This window comes from Pseudophryne corroboree, chromosome 2 (assembly GCF_028390025.1).
Source record: "Pseudophryne corroboree isolate aPseCor3 chromosome 2, aPseCor3.hap2, whole genome shotgun sequence".
NCBI classification, from domain to species: domain Eukaryota; kingdom Metazoa; phylum Chordata; class Amphibia; order Anura; family Myobatrachidae; genus Pseudophryne; species Pseudophryne corroboree.
Window position 1 is genome coordinate 501,013,139 of NC_086445.1, and position 19,614 is coordinate 501,032,752.

Here is a 19,614-nt window from a genome sequence, read left to right on the forward strand (position 1 = left end):
CCACCTAACCGTGGTTTTTTTTTCTTTCTTTATACATACATACTAGTTACGAGTATACTATCTCTTTATCAACCAGTCTATATATTAGCAGCAGACACAGTACAGTGCGGTAGTTCACGGCTGTGGCTACCTCTGTGTCGGCACTCGGCAGCCCGTCCATAATTGTATATACCACCTAACCGTGGTTTTTTTTTCTTTCTTTATACATACATACTAGTTACGAGTATACTATCTCTTTATCAACCAGTCTATATATTAGCAGCAGACACAGTACAGTGCGGTAGTTCACGGCTGTGGCTACCTCTGTGTCGGCACTCGGCAGCCCGTCCATAATTGTATATACCACCTAACCGTGGTTTTTTTTTCTTTCTTTATACATACATACTAGTTACGAGTATACTATCTCTTTATCAACCAGTCTATATATTAGCAGCAGACACAGTACAGTGCGGTAGTTCACGGCTGTGGCTACCTCTGTGTCGGCACTCGGCAGCCCGTCCATAATTGTATATACCACCTAACCGTGGTTTTTTTTTTCTTTCTTTATACATACATACTAGTTACGAGTATACTATCTCTTTATCAACCAGTCTATATTAGCAGCAGACACAGTACAGTGCGGTAGTTCACGGCTGTGGCTACCTCTGTGTCGGCACTCGGCAGCCCGTCCATAATTGTATATACCACCTAACCGTGGTTTTTTTTTCTTTCTTTATACATACATACTAGTTACGAGTATACTATCTCTTTATCAACCAGTCTATATATTAGCAGCAGACACAGTACAGTGCGGTAGTTCACGGCTGTGGCTACCTCTGTGTCGGCACTCGGCAGCCCGTCCATAATTGTATATACCACCTAACCGTGGTTTTTTTTTCTTTCTTTATACATACATACTAGTTACGAGTATACTATCTCTTTATCAACCAGTCTATATATTAGCAGCAGACACAGTACAGTGCGGTAGTTCACGGCTGTGGCTACCTCTGTGTCGGCACTCGGCAGCCCGTCCATAATTGTATATACCACCTAACCGTGGTTTTTTTTTCTTTCTTTATACATACATACTAGTTACGAGTATACTATCTCTTTATCAACCAGTCTATATATTAGCAGCAGACACAGTACAGTGCGGTAGTTCACGGCTGTGGCTACCTCTGTGTCGGCACTCGGCAGCCCGTCCATAATTGTATATACCACCTAACCGTGGTTTTTTTTTCTTTCTTTATACATACATACTAGTTACGAGTATACTATCTCTTTATCAACCAGTCTATATATTAGCAGCAGACACAGTACAGTGCGGTAGTTCACGGCTGTGGCTACCTCTGTGTCGGCACTCGGCAGCCCGTCCATAATTGTATATACCACCTAACCGTGTTTTTTTTTTCTTTCTTTATACATACATACTAGTTACGAGTATACTATCTCTTTATCAACCAGTCTATATATTAGCAGCAGACACAGTACAGTGCGGTAGTTCACGGCTGTGGCTACCTCTGTGTCGGCACTCGGCAGCCCGTCCATAATTGTATATACCACCTAACCGTGGTTTTTTTTTCTTTCTTTATACATACATACTAGTTACGAGTATACTATCTCTTTATCAACCAGTCTATATATTAGCAGCAGACACAGTACAGTGCGGTAGTTCACGGCTGTGGCTACCTCTGTGTCGGCACTCGGCAGCCCGTCCATAATTGTATATACCACCTAACCGTGGTTTTTTTTTCTTTCTTTATACATACATACTAGTTACGAGTATACTATCTCTTTATCAACCAGTCTATATATTAGCAGCAGACACAGTACAGTGCGGTAGTTCACGGCTGTGGCTACCTCTGTGTCGGCACTCGGCAGCCCGTCCATAATTGTATATACCACCTAACCGTGGTTTTTTTTTTCTTTCTTTATACATACATACTAGTTACGAGTATACTATCTCTTTATCAACCAGTCTATATTAGCAGCAGACACAGTACAGTGCGGTAGTTCACGGCTGTGGCTACCTCTGTGTCGGCACTCGGCAGCCCGTCCATAATTGTATATACCACCTAACCGTGGTTTTTTTTTCTTTCTTTATACATACATACTAGTTACGAGTATACTATCTCTTTATCAACCAGTCTATATATTAGCAGCAGACACAGTACAGTGCGGTAGTTCACGGCTGTGGCTACCTCTGTGTCTGCACTCGGCAGGCAGTCCATAATTGTATACTAGTATCCATCTCCATTGTTTACCTGAGGTGCCTTTTAGTTGTGCCTATTAAAATATGGAGAACAAAAATGTTGAGGTTCCAAAATTAGGGAAAGATCAAGATCCACTTCCACCTCGTGCTGAAGCTGCTGCCACTAGTCATGGCCGAGACGATGAAATGCCAGCAACGTCGTCTGCCAAGGCCGATGCCCAATGTCATAGTACAGAGCATGTCAAATCCAAAACACCAAATATCAGAAAAAAAAGGACTCCAAAACCTAAAATAAAATTGTCGGAGGAGAAGCGTAAACTTGCCAATATGCCATTTACGACACGGAGTGGCAAGGAACGGCTGAGGCCCTGGCCTATGTTCATGGCTAGTGGTTCAGCTTCACATGAGGATGGAAGCACTCAGCCTCTCGCTAGAAAAATGAAAAGACTCAAGCTGGCAAAAGCAGCACAGCAAAGAACTGTGCATTCTTCGAAATCCCAAATCCACAAGGAGAGTCCAATTGTGTCGGTTGCGATGCCTGACCTTCCCAACACTGGACGTGAAGAGCATGCGCCTTCCACCATTTGCACGCCCCCTGCAAGTGCTGGAAGGAGCACCCGCAGTCCAGTTCCTGATAGTCAGATTGAAGATGTCAGTGTTGAAGTACACCAGGATGAGGAGGATATGGGTGTTGCTGGCGCTGGGGAGGAAATTGACCAGGAGGATTCTGATGGTGAGGTGGTTTGTTTAAGTCAGGCACCCGGGGAGACACCTGTTGTCCGTGGGAGGAATATGGCCGTTGACATGCCAGGTGAAAATACCAAAAAAATCAGCTCTTCGGTGTGGAGGTATTTCACCAGAAATGCGGACAACAGGTGTCAAGCCGTGTGTTCCCTTTGTCAAGCTGTAATAAGTAGGGGTAAGGACGTTAACCACCTCGGAACATCCTCCCTTATACGTCACCTGCAGCGCATTCATAATAAGTCAGTGACAAGTTCAAAAACTTTGGGTGACAGCGGAAGCAGTCCACTGACCAGTAAATCCCTTCCTCTTGTAACCAAGCTCACGCAAACCACCCCACCAACTCCCTCAGTGTCAATTTCCTCCTTCCCCAGGAATGCCAATAGTCCTGCAGGCCATGTCACTGGCAATTCTGACGAGTCCTCTCCTGCCTGGGATTCCTCCGATGCATCCTTGCGTGTAACGCCTACTGCTGCTGGCGCTGCTGTTGTTGCCGCTGGGAGTCGATGGTCATCCCAGAGGGGAAGTCGTAAGCCCACTTGTACTACTTCCAGTAAGCAATTGACTGTTCAACAGTCCTTTGCGAGGAAGATGAAATATCACAGCAGTCATCCTACTGCAAAGCGGATAACTGAGGCCTTGGCATCCTGGGTGGTGAGAAACGTGGTTCCGGTATCCATCATTACTGCAGAGCCAACTAGAGACTTGTTGGAGGTACTGTGTCCCCGGTACCAAATACCATCTAGGTTCCATTTCTCTAGGCAGGCGATACCGAAAATGTACACAGACCTCAGAAAAAGAGTCACCAGTGTCCTAAAAAATGCAGCTGTACCCAATGTCCACTTAACCACGGACATGTGGACAAGTGGAGCAGGGCAGGGTCAGGACTATATGACTGTGACAGCCCACTGGGTAGATGTATGGACTCCCGCCGCAAGAACAGCAGCGGCGGCACCAGTAGCAGCATCTCGCAAACGCCAACTCTTTCCTAGGCAGGCTACGCTTTGTATCACCGGTTTCCAGAATACGCACACAGCTGAAAACCTCTTACGGCAACTGAGGAAGATCATCGCGGAATGGCTTACCCCAATTGGACTCTCCTGTGGATTTGTGGCATCGGACAACGCCAGCAATATTGTGTGTGCATTAAATATGGGCAAATTCCAGCACGTCCCATGTTTTGCACATACCTTGAATTTGGTGGTGCAGAATTTTTTAAAAAATGACAGGGGCGTGCAAGAGATGCTGTCGGTGGCCAGAAGAATTGCGGGACACTTTCGGCGTACAGGCACCACGTACAGAAGACTGGAGCACCACCAAAAACTACTGAACCTGCCCTGCCATCATCTGAAGCAAGAAGTGGTAACGAGGTGGAATTCAACCCTCTATATGCTTCAGAGGTTGGAGGAGCAGCAAAAGGCCATTCAAGCCTATACAATTGAGCACGATATAGTAGGTGGAATGCACCTGTCTCAAGCGCAGTGGAGAATGATTTCAACGTTGTGCAAGGTTCTGATGCCCTTTGAACTTGCCACACGTGCAGTCAGTTCAGACACTGCCAGCCTGAGTCAGGTCATTCCCCTCATCAGGCTTTTGCAGAAGAAGCTGGAGACATTGAAGGAGGAGCTAACACGGAGCGATTCCGCTAGGCATGTGGGACTTGTGGATGGAGCCCTTAATTCGCTTAACAAGGATTCACGGGTGGTCAATCTGTTGAAATCAGAGCACTACATTTTGGCCACCGTGCTCGATCCTAGATTTAAAGCCTACCTTGGATCTCTCTTTCCGGCAGACACAAGTCTGCTGGGGTTGAAAGACCTGCTGGTGACAAAATTGTCAAGTCAAGCGGAACGCGACCTGTCAACATCTCCTCCTTCACATTCTCCCGCAACTGGGGGTGCGAGGAAAAGGCTCAGAATTCCGAGCCCACCCGCTGGCGGTGATGCAGGGCAGTCTGGAGCGACTGCTGATGCTGACATCTGGTCCGGACTGAAGGACCTGACAACGATTACGGACATGTCGTCTACTGTCACTGCATATGATTCTCTCAACATTGATAGAATGGTGGAGGATTATATGAGTGACCGCATCCAAGTAGGCACGTCACACAGTCCGTACTTATACTGGCAGGAAAAAGAGGCAATTTGGAGGCCCTTGCACAAACTGGCTTTATTCTACCTAAGTTGCCCTCCCACAAGTGTGTACTCCGAAAGAGTGTTTAGTGCCGCCGCTCACCTTGTCAGCAATCGGCGTACGAGGTTACATCCAGAAAATGTGGAGAAGATGATGTTCATTAAAATGAATTATAATCAATTCCTCCGCGGAGACATTGACCAGCAGCAATTGCCTCCACAAAGTACACAGGGAGCTGAGATGGTGGATTCCAGTGGGGACGAATTGATAATCTGTGAGGAGGGGGATGTACACGGTGATATATCGGAGGGTGAAGATGAGGTGGGCATCTTGCCTCTGTAGAGCCAGTTTGTGCAAGGAGAGATTAATTGCTTCTTTTTTGGGGGGGTCCAAACCAACCCGTCATATCAGTCACAGTCGTGTGGCAGACCCTGTCACTGAAATGATGGGTTGGTTAAAGTGTGCATGTCCTGTTTATACAACATAAGGGTGGGTGGGAGGGCCCAAGGACAATTCCATCTTGCACCTCTTTTTTCTTTTCTTTTTCTTTGCATCATGTGCTGATTGGGGAGGGTTTTTTGGAAGGGACATCCTGCGTGACACTGCAGTGCCACTCCTAAATGGGCCCGGTGTTTGTGTCGGCCACTAGGGTCGCTAATCTTACTCACACAGTCAGCTACCTCATTGCGCCTCTTTTTTTCTTTGCGTCATGTGCTGTTTTGGGAGGGTTTTTTGGAAGGGACATCCTGCGTGACACTGCAGTGCCACTCCTAGATGGGCCCGGTGTTTGTGTCGGCCACTAGGGTCGCTAATCTTACTCACACAGCTACCTCATTGCGCCTCTTTTTTTCTTTGCGTCATGTGCTGTTTGGGGAGGGTTTTTTGGAAGGGCCATCCTGCGTGACACTGCAGTGCCACTCCTAGATGGGCCCGGTGTTTGTGTCGGCCACTAGGGTCGCTTATCTTACTCACACAGCGACCTCGGTGCAAATTTTAGGACTAAAAATAATATTGTGAGGTGTGAGGTATTCAGAATAGACTGAAAATGAGTGTAAATTATGGTTTTTGAGGTTAATAATACTTTGGGATCAAAATGACCCCCAAATTCTATGATTTAAGCTGTTTTTTAGTGTTTTTTGAAAAAAACACCCGAATCCAAAACACACCCGAATCCGACAAAAAAAATTCGGTGAGGTTTTGCCAAAACGCGTTCGAACCCAAAACACGGCCGCGGAACCGAACCCAAAACCAAAACACAAAACCCGAAAAATTTCAGGCGCTCATCTCTAGAAAAAATTCCGTACACAACGTAGGAAAGAGTTCTTCACCGTCAGGGCAATATGGATTTGGAACTCCCTGCCAGAGAAAATAATAATGGCGGACACTTTAAATGCATTTAAAAATGGATTGGACTGTTTTCTAGCTGAAAAAGGTATCCAAGGTTATAGCATTTAATACTGTATATTGACATTATGTATATGGGAGTGATACGAAATATAGTTGTCAATAGGTACAAAACCATTATTTTGGCTGGTGCATTATAATATGCACTGCTTAATACGGATACAGGTTGAACCCGATGGGCATTTTGCCTCTTTTCATCCTCACTAACTATGTTACTATGTAACTGTATTACTATTGTACTATAGAATACCCAGTCTCCCTATACTGGGCAGTCGAGCAGAGAGGAGGCATTTGATATGCCGGCTGTCGGGATCCGGGCGCTCAGCATACCGGTGCCGGGATCCCGACAGCCGCCATACCGACAACTATTCTCCCTCTTGGGGTGTACACAACACCCCAGGAGGGAGGACAAATAGCGTGGCGCACTTAGCGCGCACCGTGCCCGCAGCGTAGCGAGCGCAGTGAGCCCACAAGGGTCTCTTTTGCGCTCACCCGGCTGCCTGCATGCCAGCTTTCGGGATCCCGGCGCTGGTATGCTGGGCGCCAGGATCCCAAGCGCTGGCATAACGTAGTACACCCGAGCCGAGAGCGGGGAGGCAGAGTTGCTTGGCCAGCCCCTGTCTATGAGAGCCATGCAGCCGAGCAGAGTACCAGGAGGCTGCCCTTTTCCTCCAGCCTGATCTCTTTGTGTGGCCGGATCGGCCCGTCAGCCCTTCTGGCATTTTCCAGATGGGCCCCCCTGCCTGGCGCACACTAGATTCTGTAAAAATAAAATGTTAGTAAGTTTTAAACTTTTTTAATTTTTTTTAAAATAGATACAAAAGACAAATCATTTCAACATCAGCTTGTCATGGATATTCAGGTTCAGATCAAGCTACTGTAGGTGAACTTTATTTCAAGGGAAAAAAAATTTTGGAAGAAAAATATATAATTATTTGAGACTAGACACTATGGGGGTCAATCCAATTAGCCGCGATGATCTCGCGTGTGTGAGTCTTCGCGGTTGCAATCACACTTTACTGCGGCTGGAACTCGCCCAAACGTACTCACTGCCCCATCGGGCTCCTAGCTATTTTGTGAGTGTTTGGGCTGAAACCAGCACGCAAAGGGTGCGACATTAGGTTCTGTTGCCAACATGGAAATGCCATGGCAACGGCTTATCGCACCCTTCACAAGCAATTGGATTGATCCCTAAGTATGGGATCTTGATGGACAGTCGCGAACAATCCAGAAACAGAAGTAATAAGTTTGGAGGCATATAATGATATATCCCAGTAAATGGTATCAATCAAACCCAATGTTCTCCTGTTAGTATTTCAGTGTTGTGTACAATGTTTTTCCTGCGGGCACAAACACTGTCACTGCAGCAGAGAGTCATATGCTACAGGAAGCATAATGGAAAGCATTGTGATAAATATTTTAAAGATATATGTGACATTAGTGTGTGTCATCATCATCATTTAAGACATCACAAGACTGCAGCGCAAGACAGTCAGTATACGTATGTTTCCTGTGTATAACGTTTGCCCAAATAGTAAGTTCAGGTGCCATCACTTTGGTCACCTTGTGCTTTACATGGAACATTTCATCCCTAGTAATTATTAAATACAGAATATTAGAAAGGTTCCTTAGATTTCTGTAACCTGTATGAAATCACCCAGGTTACAGTCTCATATTATAGTTACAGATCTCCTCTGGAATGACTAAAATCCATATAATTTACAGTGTAGCATACATTATCCCATGTATTTAAAAAAAAAATCCAATTAATTTTTATTGAAATTTAAAGTTGTGGGATAGGGAAAGGGTACAGAAATAAAAAAAGTGAACATATAGAAGGGAAAATAGGCAATAGCAGTACAGCTATACAATTATAAGAACATCAAACACTCAGTGAATAAACACACCATAAACAGTAGTGTTCTAAAAATTAGTTATACGGGATAGAATAAGCAACAATACCTGAAAAGTGAGACGTCTGTCCAGCCTGGAAACAGAAAACAGAAAGCCCAACACAGAGTAAGATCACTCATACCACTGCTGATCCCCATAGCTCAAACACATAGGTACTCAATATATTGGAAAGAAAAAGTGCGAGGAGATTCTAAGTTTTAGAAATCCAATAGTCAGTCCAACTAAACCAATGTATATGCGGGTTCGAGGCCGAGGATGTATAGGAGGCTCCTGCAATTTCGAATTCGCAGTGGGATTGAACATTTTTTTCAATATGATGTAGAGTCGGGTCAGTTGGGGTACGCCAGTGTAAGGCTAGTAAAGTGTCCCATAATATAGTGATCATTGTATGGGAGATCACCACGGTAAACATGAAGTAGTGCTAGCAGTGGGTGAGTGGAAATAGGAATATGCAATACGTTAGAAATAAAAACAAAAACCTGGGTCCAGAGGTTAGAGATCACTGGGCAAGACCAAAATATGTGTATAAGAGAGCCTACATTACCACAGTTGCACCAGGAAAGATTAGAGTAAGATGGTTTAATGAGGTGTAATAAGGTAGGTATCATGTAAAGTCTGTGGAGCAATTTATAAGAGTGTTACGAGTGGGAAATACACCTAGAAAGTTTAAAACAGGTTCTAAATATTAATTGCCAGTCTTTTTCCAAAATGGAACATGATAGGACTGCTTCCCATTTTAGTATAGAGGGTACCTTTGTAACTGTAGTTGGAGTGATTAGGAGAGAGTACCACCAATATAAGCTACCTTTACTTCCTATTTTGAGAAGCTTATCCAATATATATTTTGGAATAGGTGAAATAGTATGTGGTGGTTGAGTGATACTGAACAACCAGCGTCTTAGCTGTAAATATTTGTAGAATTCTTTGGAAGACAAAGAATAATTTCCTTGAATCTGAGTGAATGAGAGAAGAGTACAGGAAGACGCAAGCATGCCTAATGTGTTTGCCCCATTATTCGACCAGGAGGAAAGGGAGAGGTTCGGAATAAGTAGTGCTAGACCGGCTAGTGAGAGATGGGAGATAGAGAAAGTAAGTTCTAACTTCCCAGAAATAAATTCCATCCATACTTTACGTGTGGTTAACACCGAAGTCGACCTGGTCAAGGAATGTACATTTATGGAAGGGGGAAGCCATAAGCAGTCTGTCAAAGGAAATGGGGAAGTCATATCTCGCTCCAATATGACCCACGTTTTACGGTTTATAGAATCAAACCAAGCTCCAATTTGAAAGATTAAAGAAGCCAATTGATACTTGTGTAGGTCTGGGTAAGCCAGGCCCCCATCTGATTTGGGTAAGATAAAATTCTTCTTGCTAATCTAGGTTTTTTGCCTTTCCAAACATATTAAATAAAAGCAGAATTACATTTATTCAATAAAGGAGAAGGGACTGTATTTAATATTTTGATGTTTATATAAAGGATGTTTGAGAACTGTTTTCTAACTCAATCCATACAGAGTAATCTTGTCTCTTCTTGTGTCTCTTGTCCCTAGTACCACGACAGTGGAAAGAGGTAGAAACGCTCTGTGGAGGAACCAATCAGTCCCCAATCAACATTGTAACAAAAAATGCCCATTATGAGCCAAACCTGACCCCATTTTCTTTCAATGGATATAATAATGCAAAAGACTGTCCATTCAAAAATAATGGTCATTCAGGTAAGTTTCATGCTATAATCATTAAATAAGATAGCACATACAGATGTACAGACTGCAGGTCCTTCTGCCAGTCACACAACAGTAACACACTTACATTCATAGGGGCTGTATTTGACATTAGTAAGAGAGTAATCTCTGCCGATTTTTAGAGTCATGTTTATGTTATGATTATAAACTACCGCAGTCCGCAGAACAGCTTCATTCTCACTGTGTTCTCCTTCGCTATGTGGAGAAACGTCTCTGGTGGCCCCTGACAAAGGCACCTCTCAGCCCTTCTCAGTTTTGCTGGTGTGACCAATAGTACACTGATGGACCGTCTAAAGGGGGTAATTCAGAGTTGATCGCAGCAGCAAATTTGTTAGCAGTTGGGCAAAACCATGTGCACTGCAGGTGTAGCATATATAACATTTGCAAAGAGAGTTAGATTTGGGTGGGTTATGTTGTTTCTGTGCAGGGTAAATACTGTCTGCTTTATTTTTACACTGCAATTTAGATTTCAGTTTGTACACACCCCACCCAAATCTAACTCTCTCTGCACATGTTATATCTGCCCCCCCCCTGCAGTGCACATGGTTTTGCCCAACTGCTAACAAATTTGCTGCTGCGATCAACTCTGAATTAGGCCCAAAGACACACCAAGATAGCTTTCCACAAGCGCAATGCGCTGCATATGGGCGTAAAAGTTTAAAAACTTATAGCAGTGTCATTAGCATTTAGACATTGATGTTTACAGAAACTGCTTACAGTAAATTCCTTTATATACTGTGTAAAGCTGATAAGGAGCATCACACATTATTTTTTAAACTTTCATCTCCTAAGTGCTTGTAATAAATTAATATAAGTTACTGATCCACATTTTTGCTCTTTATGGTTGAAATAAAACACATCATCTGGTTTTCTGAGGCTGACATTTCAGTCTACCATTGTCATGAAACCAACTGAGCTTTGCACAGCTACTGTACAGCTTACTCAGCTGTGTCCCACTTATTATGGCAGAGCTTGGCAAGCAGCACCTAGCACTCAGATCTGTCCAGCTGCATGTAAGATGGACTATAGCTATACCATCTCAATCACTATTAGAAATAATGCTTTAAAAATCATCTTTTTCACCCTTTTTGAACAGTATGGATGAATAAAGGATTGTCATCCACATCCATTGAATGTCATAGCTTTGTTTACATTGTTTATGGTGTTCCCAGTAGCCCAATTGCGTCTCTGTCCTCTCTATGGCATAGTCTACTGCACATGCTCTGGTCTCCAGAAAATGGCTTGACGGCCATTTTCCTACTGTGTACGTGCTGGGAAAATAGCTGGTGATTTGGGCAGCACTGCTTTTGCTGTCGAACTCTGGAGAGGTAAGTATTGAAGAAATGGGTGTACAATGTGTGTAGTGGACCCCCCCACTGCACACCCTGTACCCATTCTAGATATGCCACTGGATGCAAGATGGAACATGAGCTCTGGCTGCTATATTTCCTCTCCAGTCACGTCCTGCCTCACTTTCTCAAGTGCTCATGGTGATTAATGATCCAAATTTGTAGCTCCTGTCAAGCTCTGTTTATGTATGAGAGGCTTACAGGTAAGACAACGCCCTTACAAGCCACAGACACAATTACCTTTGCCCAGGGGTGCTGAGGGAGGGGGAGGGGGGTACTAATTAATGATGCCGGCGATCAGAATACTGGAGATAATACTGACAGGGAGTATATTTACCCTCCCCCCAATACACCCCTAACCCTGCCCCCCCTCCCCCCACGAGCGAACACTACACTGGGGAGCATACTTACAATGGGGATGCTGGGTGTCAGGATTCCGGGCTCTGCATATCGACTGATGTTGGTGTTCCGGCGTCAGCATTTAGGCAGCATGTCGGGATTCCAATACTGGGATTCCGACTGCTGGCATCCTGACTGTTTCCCCTATTTACAATCTATTATATGTCACTATGTAGAGTGACTTTTACCTCTACCACAAATTATTCAGTTGACCTTCCTGTAGGACACGTGCTAGTGATTACATTGATTGGTTAGTGACCTCTCCATTGTCCAAACACTACATTCTTTAAGAAATGCTTTTATCCCAGTACACTAGTACAATGGTAAGGGTGGTTGTTGTTTTCTGATTCGCAGAACAGTGAACAACACACATTCCTTTGTGATAACAAAAACCTGCTTATATTATATATTAATATTAAATGTTATGTTCGCAAATATTTGCTATATTAATTGCAGGGAATGCATGCTTTCAACAGGCATTTTGTGTCTGAGTTCTAATATTCATAATTAAATAATGTTATTTTTTATTTTCAGTCGAGCTAGAACTACCGGAAAATGAAATGACAATCTCTGGAGGAGGACTTACAGGTACTTACATGGCTACACAGCTTCACTTTCACTGGGGCAGTGTGGATATGGATGGATCTGAGCACAGCATAGATGGAGAAAGATATCCAATAGAGGTAGGATTTCCTCTCACATTATGCAATGTTGGCATACAGTAGCTCAGTATATTATAAAGCAACACTGGAATGCACACTTTCAGTCATGAACAATACAGGTGCTCCAGACGGGATGTAGTTATGTCAGAAGACCTCTGGTCACATTAACTCCCTATACATCCCGCCCCCTCACAATCCCGACGATCGGCATGCCGACCAACATGGACTATTCCTGCCGGCATTGGGATGCTGAGCGCCGAGATCCCGGATGCCGGTAACCCGATACACACCCCTCCAGACATTTGAACATATAGTTTGAGTTATTCAAGGCTTTATGGTCTGTGTTAGAATATGTTAAAAAGTTCCAAATTTATGTGATGTCACGTCTATTCCACCTTCTATGCCCAAAGAGGTGACTAGGCATCTGCTGACAAAGGGAGCCACTGAAATACTGCTCTGTGAATTCAAGGAGGTTTGGGCCCTAGCAGTGGCAGGTTGGGCTGGGGGACATGGAGGTGCCATCTGCCCCGCAGGCGGGTACAGTTTTTGTGCTCCAGGGCCACGCGTAGCCACATTCTGTATGTACACGGCTGACTGCGGGAGACACAGAGGAGGAAAGCAGAGAGAATGCTCCCCGTCCCTGGCTGCGCATTATGACATCTCATGTTATATGTGGCTGTGCACTACTATAGGAGACCTAAGCAAGCTGCCCTCAATCAAGAAGAGCCAGCCATAGAAAATTATAAAACCAGACCGAAGTGAAGTAGGTAAGTTTGCTTGCGCTGCCGTGTGGGTGCGGGGAAGGTAGGAGAGGTAGACACTGAAGGGGGGCTTTAAGAAATGGACACTGAAGGAGGGGTGAGAGGGATGGACACTGAAGGGAGGGCTGTGAGAAGTGAACACTGAAGGGGGTCTGTAAGAGGTGGACACTGAAGGGGGGCTGTGAGAGGTGGACACTGATGAGGGCGAGCTGTGAGAAGTGGACACTGATGGCCTGATGGGCCGCTCCAGCCTAAAAACTTAGCTGAGCAGCTCTGCATGGACGCATGGCACACAGCCAGAGACTGGCCAAGCAGCTTCATATCCCAGCGTTCTGCTCAGCTTCCCGCCATACAAAGACACGGTGGCGGGTTGTGAGGCCCCACCCCCTTGTCATGCGCTCACTAGAATGCCAGGGCTGTTTTAGAGCTCCTGTCCATCCTGGCCGTGGAAGTGCCATGCTGTAGTTGGGTATAGAAATCTTCACAGTTGAATTTTCTGTTGGCGAGATGTCCAGAACCACATAATTCCAGGCGTTTGAAGGCATTTCCTATATATCCATAACTTGAAAAGCTCATAATCAGTGTCAGCTATTAGTGGGAAAAAATGGACCTATAATGGCTGGTTCAAGATTATAGGTACATGATTCTCCCCTTGTCTTGAGATTTATATCTTTAATTGAAATTTGTCAAATCTGAATAATAGTACATACATCATAAAATAGAAACAATGTTTACAGTGATTTTGGTTGTGCAAGGTGAAATCATTAGTATTGTCAGTGTAACACCCCGTCACCCAGGCACGTAAATGTGAGGTGCCTGTGGTGGTAGCACAACTTTTCTTTATCATTTTCATTTGCACAGGGTTAGCTCATGGGAGTGGGCACTAAGGAGCTCATTCAGGTTGGATCTCAATTGGCGATCCAACCGTAAAAATTACAGTAATGATGTGGGCGCATGCTCAGGGCCTGTCCTGGGCATGTGCCTGCAGTAAATGCGAACGCCCCTGCCTGTCAATCAGGCAGAGGCGTTTGTGGGGCGGGAGGGGTGCTGCAACGCTCCGTTTCCTAGGTGGAGATAGAGCATTGCAGGGGCGGCTTCAGGAAATGGAGGAGTGGTGGGGCAAATGGGGGACATAGCATGGGTGTGATTGGGTCGGCTGGGTGACGTCACACACATCCACTCCGATCAAAAAGATGGCGGCAGGCCTCCTGCTGTCGCAGCCAGGCTGTGCTGACAGGAGGCCTCTGCAATTTTTGCGACTGCAATTTCGTCGTGGTCGCAGAGAGGGGGCAGCAGTTAGCATGCTGGGTGGCCTTGCCCTCTGATGGGTGGCCCCCAGCATGAAATCCTTACTGAATAGGGTCCTAAGTGTGCAAAAAGTCTCTGCACATGCAGATTTAGGGGGGTATTCAATTAGCTCCGGTAATCTTGGAGCTATTGAATTCCCCCCCTACCTATTCAATTGCAGGCCATTTTCACCTGTTTTTTAAGCATTTTCGACAATGTCTTTTCACCTTTTTTTGTGAAAAGGCATTGGTCAAAAATGCCTTAAAATCTGCGAAAATGGCCCACATTTTCACAGGAGCAGATGTGAAAACATGTGGCTTTGCCAATACACATTTTTTACTCCTGCTGAATTTTTCGCCTAGGCCATAAATTGCCCTGCTATTAAATAGGGCGAATCCCCATTCTTCCTAAAAAATAGCAAAAAGTGCCATCTTTGGCCTAGGTGAAAAAAACAGACCTAATTGAATACCCCCTTAATATCAAAGTGTCAATAAGTCAGTGACGTGCGGTGCGTTTTGACTGTATAAAGTATGTGGCAGTGCCTCACTGTCTGGGATTTAGTTATATTACCAGCGGTCAGGAGACCACTGGTCACAATAACGATGGCCACATCCTGCCCCCCTCACAATCCCAACAGTCGGCATGTCGACTAACATTGACTATTCCCACTCTTGGTTGTCCATGACACCCATAGAGTGGCAATAGAACCTGTGGTGAATGCAGCGAGCCCGCAAGGGGCTTTGCTGTTCTCCCCCCACCCTGCCGGGCATCTACATGCCGGGATCCCACCGTCGTTATGGTGACCGGCGGTTTCCCGACCATCGGTCACACGATACCAACCCCTCACAGTGACCCCTCCTTAGGTATGGTGACCGGCTATTAAAATACTCTTCCCATCTATCTTATTTTGGGATATTGCACTTCTTGGTAGTCTCTTGCTTTACATTATGGGGTCTTTCATGGCTCTCTTTTCACTTTCCCGGTTCAATGGGTATTGTGGCTTCTGCAATGGCCTACCCTCCTTTCCCACCCCCCCTGCCACAGCTTCTCAGCTCTGAGGTGGCTCCAGCCCTGAACTGTCAGTTACTGGTCATAGGCTCTGTTACCAAGTGTAAAGGCCCGTATACACTGGCCGATATATCGGCCGTTCTCGTGAATGTGCGATATATCGCGGGTCCGTCGGTCAGTGTGTATGGCCGATACATCTGTGAACTCCGTCGTTCACAGACGTATCGCGTCGGCCCCGCAGCACAGCCGACGGCCAATATATCTACTGATATATTGGTGCGTCGCTGTGTGTGTACGGCGGTCGGCTGACCGCCTGTACACATGCTGCGGCGGCCGGCGGTGATTGACAGCTGAACTTGGTGGGCATGTGTACACGCCTGCCCAGTTCATGACGTCAGTACCCAACGGATCGGGCAGTGTGTATGCACAGCACACTGCCCGATTCGTCCATAGATATATCTGCAGATCAATTGATCTGCAGATATATCTTCCAGTGTGTACCCACCTTAACAGTTTGCCCATGCCCCCCGGTGATATTCCTTCTCCCATGTCACCAATGCGTTCAACCATGCCCCTTCTCTGAAGTGGGTACCACACTAGCAGAGCTAAGTGACAAATGCACTGTGAAGACTGTGCACTGAACTTACACTGGACAACAACCCACTGAAAGTGGTGGTTAAAGCCACTTCCTAGTAGGGTGGTGGGCAAAAGATGGCCTTTGATATCGGACAGATCTTTCCTCCTGCCATGGGACACAGCAAGTACTATCACATTGCTTTACCTCCACTATTTATAGCTAAATATAATGAAATAGCTTTCATGTATAACATAACCTTGTTCTTTTAGTTTTCACAGAAAACACGTAGGGGGAATCCAATTACCATCGAAAACGAGTTATCGCAGTAAAAAGATTTGAAATTACTGCAAATCACGTTAAAATTTGCCAAATGCCTTTTCAATTGTCCACGAAAACATTTTTGCAGTAATTTTACTGCGAACTTCAATTCACCATATGTGAGTAGGTGATAAACCTGGGGAAAATCCCTATTTAATTTTAAAAATGTTTCGGATTTGGTTCTGAACCCCTGGAACAACCCCCTGAATGATTAATTAGGCACTTAGTTTTTAATTATTTTTAGTTGGCCAATAATGACGTCATTTTTGGAGTGTAAACGTGCAAAATGATGGAAATTGGGGTACAGTATGGGATAGGTATATTGGGGTGCTTTATGAGTGGGACAAGTGTTTTTAGACTTGCAGATGGGAGTAATCGGTCTGTTCCCATTTTTTAAAAAGTCACTCAACTATATACTACTTATACCCATTTTTATGTACCCCAAGTTTAATTTTAGCACTTCTTTTTCCTGAAAAAATGCTTTCTATAATTTTTTTACCTTTTAAAAATCATTAATAAACTTTTATACAGTTATACGATCTTAGTTTAGCTTTTTGGGGGTACGAACACATTTACCCATTTTTCACTTTTCACTTTTAGTATCAATTTTCGCGCCAATCCCATTTTTGCTAATTTGCATGTGAATAGTCAGTTTTCACGTTGAAAAAGAAGCAAAAATAGTGAAAATGGCAATCGCGGTAATTTACTGAGATTTCGCCGCTAATTGAATACCTCCCTTGCACAGAAACTTGTCTCACATAAGGATTACATTTTCCTCAGTGGGCTGAGTTTACGATCCCCTACTGATTACAGATGTGACCTAGGTTTCTATCTACAGTATGTGCTATGCACATTCACTGATTACCAATTTTGCTATACAGATGTAGCCACACTCATTGTGACTACATGTGCACTAAACGAGCGCTCTCGGCTTGGCTAGGTGAATAGGGCATGCGCGGTTGAGACGTGAAAGTGGTCACGCCTAATAAGGCGCAATCGCAGTAAGATATAGCCATGATAAGCATGGCTACATCTGTACAGTACATCCCCTTTCCTTAAACGTTATTATTATTATTATTATTATATTATTATTTCTATTCATTATATTATTTATTTCTATTTTCATTGGGTCATTTTTTCCCCCCATTGATATATCCCTGTTTCACATACCTCACAATTTCTCTGGCATGTTTTTTTGCTGTATCTTCAGCCATCAGACGGGACTGGCCTCTACCTTACCGGGAACACTTCCCCTATTATTATATATCATATGTGTTTATTATACGTACGCTTTTGTATTATGTTTTGTTGATAACTAGAATATATATTTTTATATTTAATAATTGAAGGGTTATGTTTTATACATATTATCAATAATCCAGTCTCTGGGCCTGATTCAGGTTTGTTAGCAAAGCACTAAATCACACAACTGAGCAAAACAATGCTGCACTGCAGGGGGCATATTTACCAAAAGTAAATTTTGGGTTTATTTAAAATCGACCAGAATTGAACCAGCATCCCCACAAAGTCGACTAGTGTTTCTAGTCCAACTAGCTCATTTACTAAAAGTTGATTTTCAGTTTCATCTTAAAATCACTTATGCGAGTTCTATTTGAAGTTCTAAATGTGTTCTATTCACCAAAAATTTATCAAAAATTTACCCAAAAATAGACAAAATTATACAAAAGCAGTCCTATTGGCCAAAACAGGTCACATGCACTGTATTACCCACAAATACCTTCATTCCTGTGCTAATTTGCATATCCACAATTTTTTAAAATCATTGCTGTGCCTTTCAATGTCATGGTTTATGCCCCACATGCTTCTCTACCATGTTTCTTTCCATCATATAGCAGTCTCAGACAATTCCACATTATATAAAATCAAATAGAGCTGTTTCTATTTCTAATAGTTCTATTGAAAATTGTGATTTTTTTTGGTCGATTTTTGGTTCTGTTAAGGTTCTATTTTCAAATCGACTGTTAGTAAATGAGCTTTTCCTGTTCATTTCTACAGGAAAGTACCCATGATCTATTTGAAGTTCTATTTGTGTGTGAAGTCGAATTTCTGGGGATTTTGAGTCGGTTTTGCCTTTAGCAAATACCTGATTGTCAAATGTGCTACCAAATCACCTCAAATTGGACTGAAACTGAAAATCGACCTTTAGTAAATATACCCCCTGATGGAGCAGATGTAACATATGCAGAGAGCGAGAGAGTTAGATTTGTGTGGGGAGAGTTCAAACTGAAATCTAAATTGAAGTGTAAAAATAAAGCAGCCAGTATTTTTACCATGCTCAGAAAAAATAGAATTCACCCAGATCTAAATCTCTCTGCACATGTTACATCTGCCTCACCTGCAGTGCACATAATTTTGCTCAGTTGTATGATTTTTTTGCTTTGCTTACAAACCTGAATCAGGCCTTCTGTTGGGACAACCTAGCTGAGTGCCCCTTGTAACTGATGAGTTTCTGCACCACCACTACATGTGACCGCAATTATTCTTTAGTTATTGTACGTAACATGTATTATTAAATAGTGGTTTGTACTGTATTATTCCTACAATAACAAGGCTCTTGGGCACAAATTATTTTCTCTCCCTTGTTTTTTTAATTTGTACACAAAGCCTGGCATACAACTCCAGAGTTTTATTCATGTGGACCATTAGAATACGGGCTTTCAGAAAGTGTGTATCGTCTCTATAGATGAAAACACCCCCCCAGTAGTACACTATCTAACCAACACAGTTTTGTTTCTGTGGTACAGCTTCATATTGTTCACACAAAGAAATCAGACAAGTCAGAATCTGGTGGCAGTGCCGCTGACAGTACATCTGAGAGTGGAGCTATTGCTGTACTTGGATTCTTCTTGGAAGTAAGTGAACATAATTTCAATTGTGTAAAAGTCAGAAAAGCTGATAAGAGAAGATACATTACATACAAGCTAAGAAAAGTACTTCACTAAACTATCATATGATGAGACTCAAGTCTATAATGGCAGTAAAATCAGTTGCCTGGGGGCAATCTGGAGTTTGGTGCTCCACACTTAAAAAAAATGGAACACAAATATGTACAGTATGTGAGCATGTGTGTATGAGTATCAGGGCCGGTTCTGTGATCTGTGGCGCCC

General features: G+C 43.8%; 1 protein-coding gene across 1 annotated transcript in view; it reads left to right on the plus strand.

The window, feature by feature from the left end:
• CA4 (carbonic anhydrase 4) overlaps positions 1–19,614 on the plus strand; it is a 56,547-nt gene that overhangs the window by 21,568 nt on the left and 15,365 nt on the right. Inside the window, exons 3-5 of the mRNA XM_063957168.1 lie at positions 9,934–10,098; positions 12,408–12,556; positions 19,252–19,359. Coding sequence (XP_063813238.1) covers positions 9,934–10,098; positions 12,408–12,556; positions 19,252–19,359 — 422 coding nt within the window. The remainder of the gene's footprint in view (positions 1–9,933; positions 10,099–12,407; positions 12,557–19,251; positions 19,360–19,614) is intronic.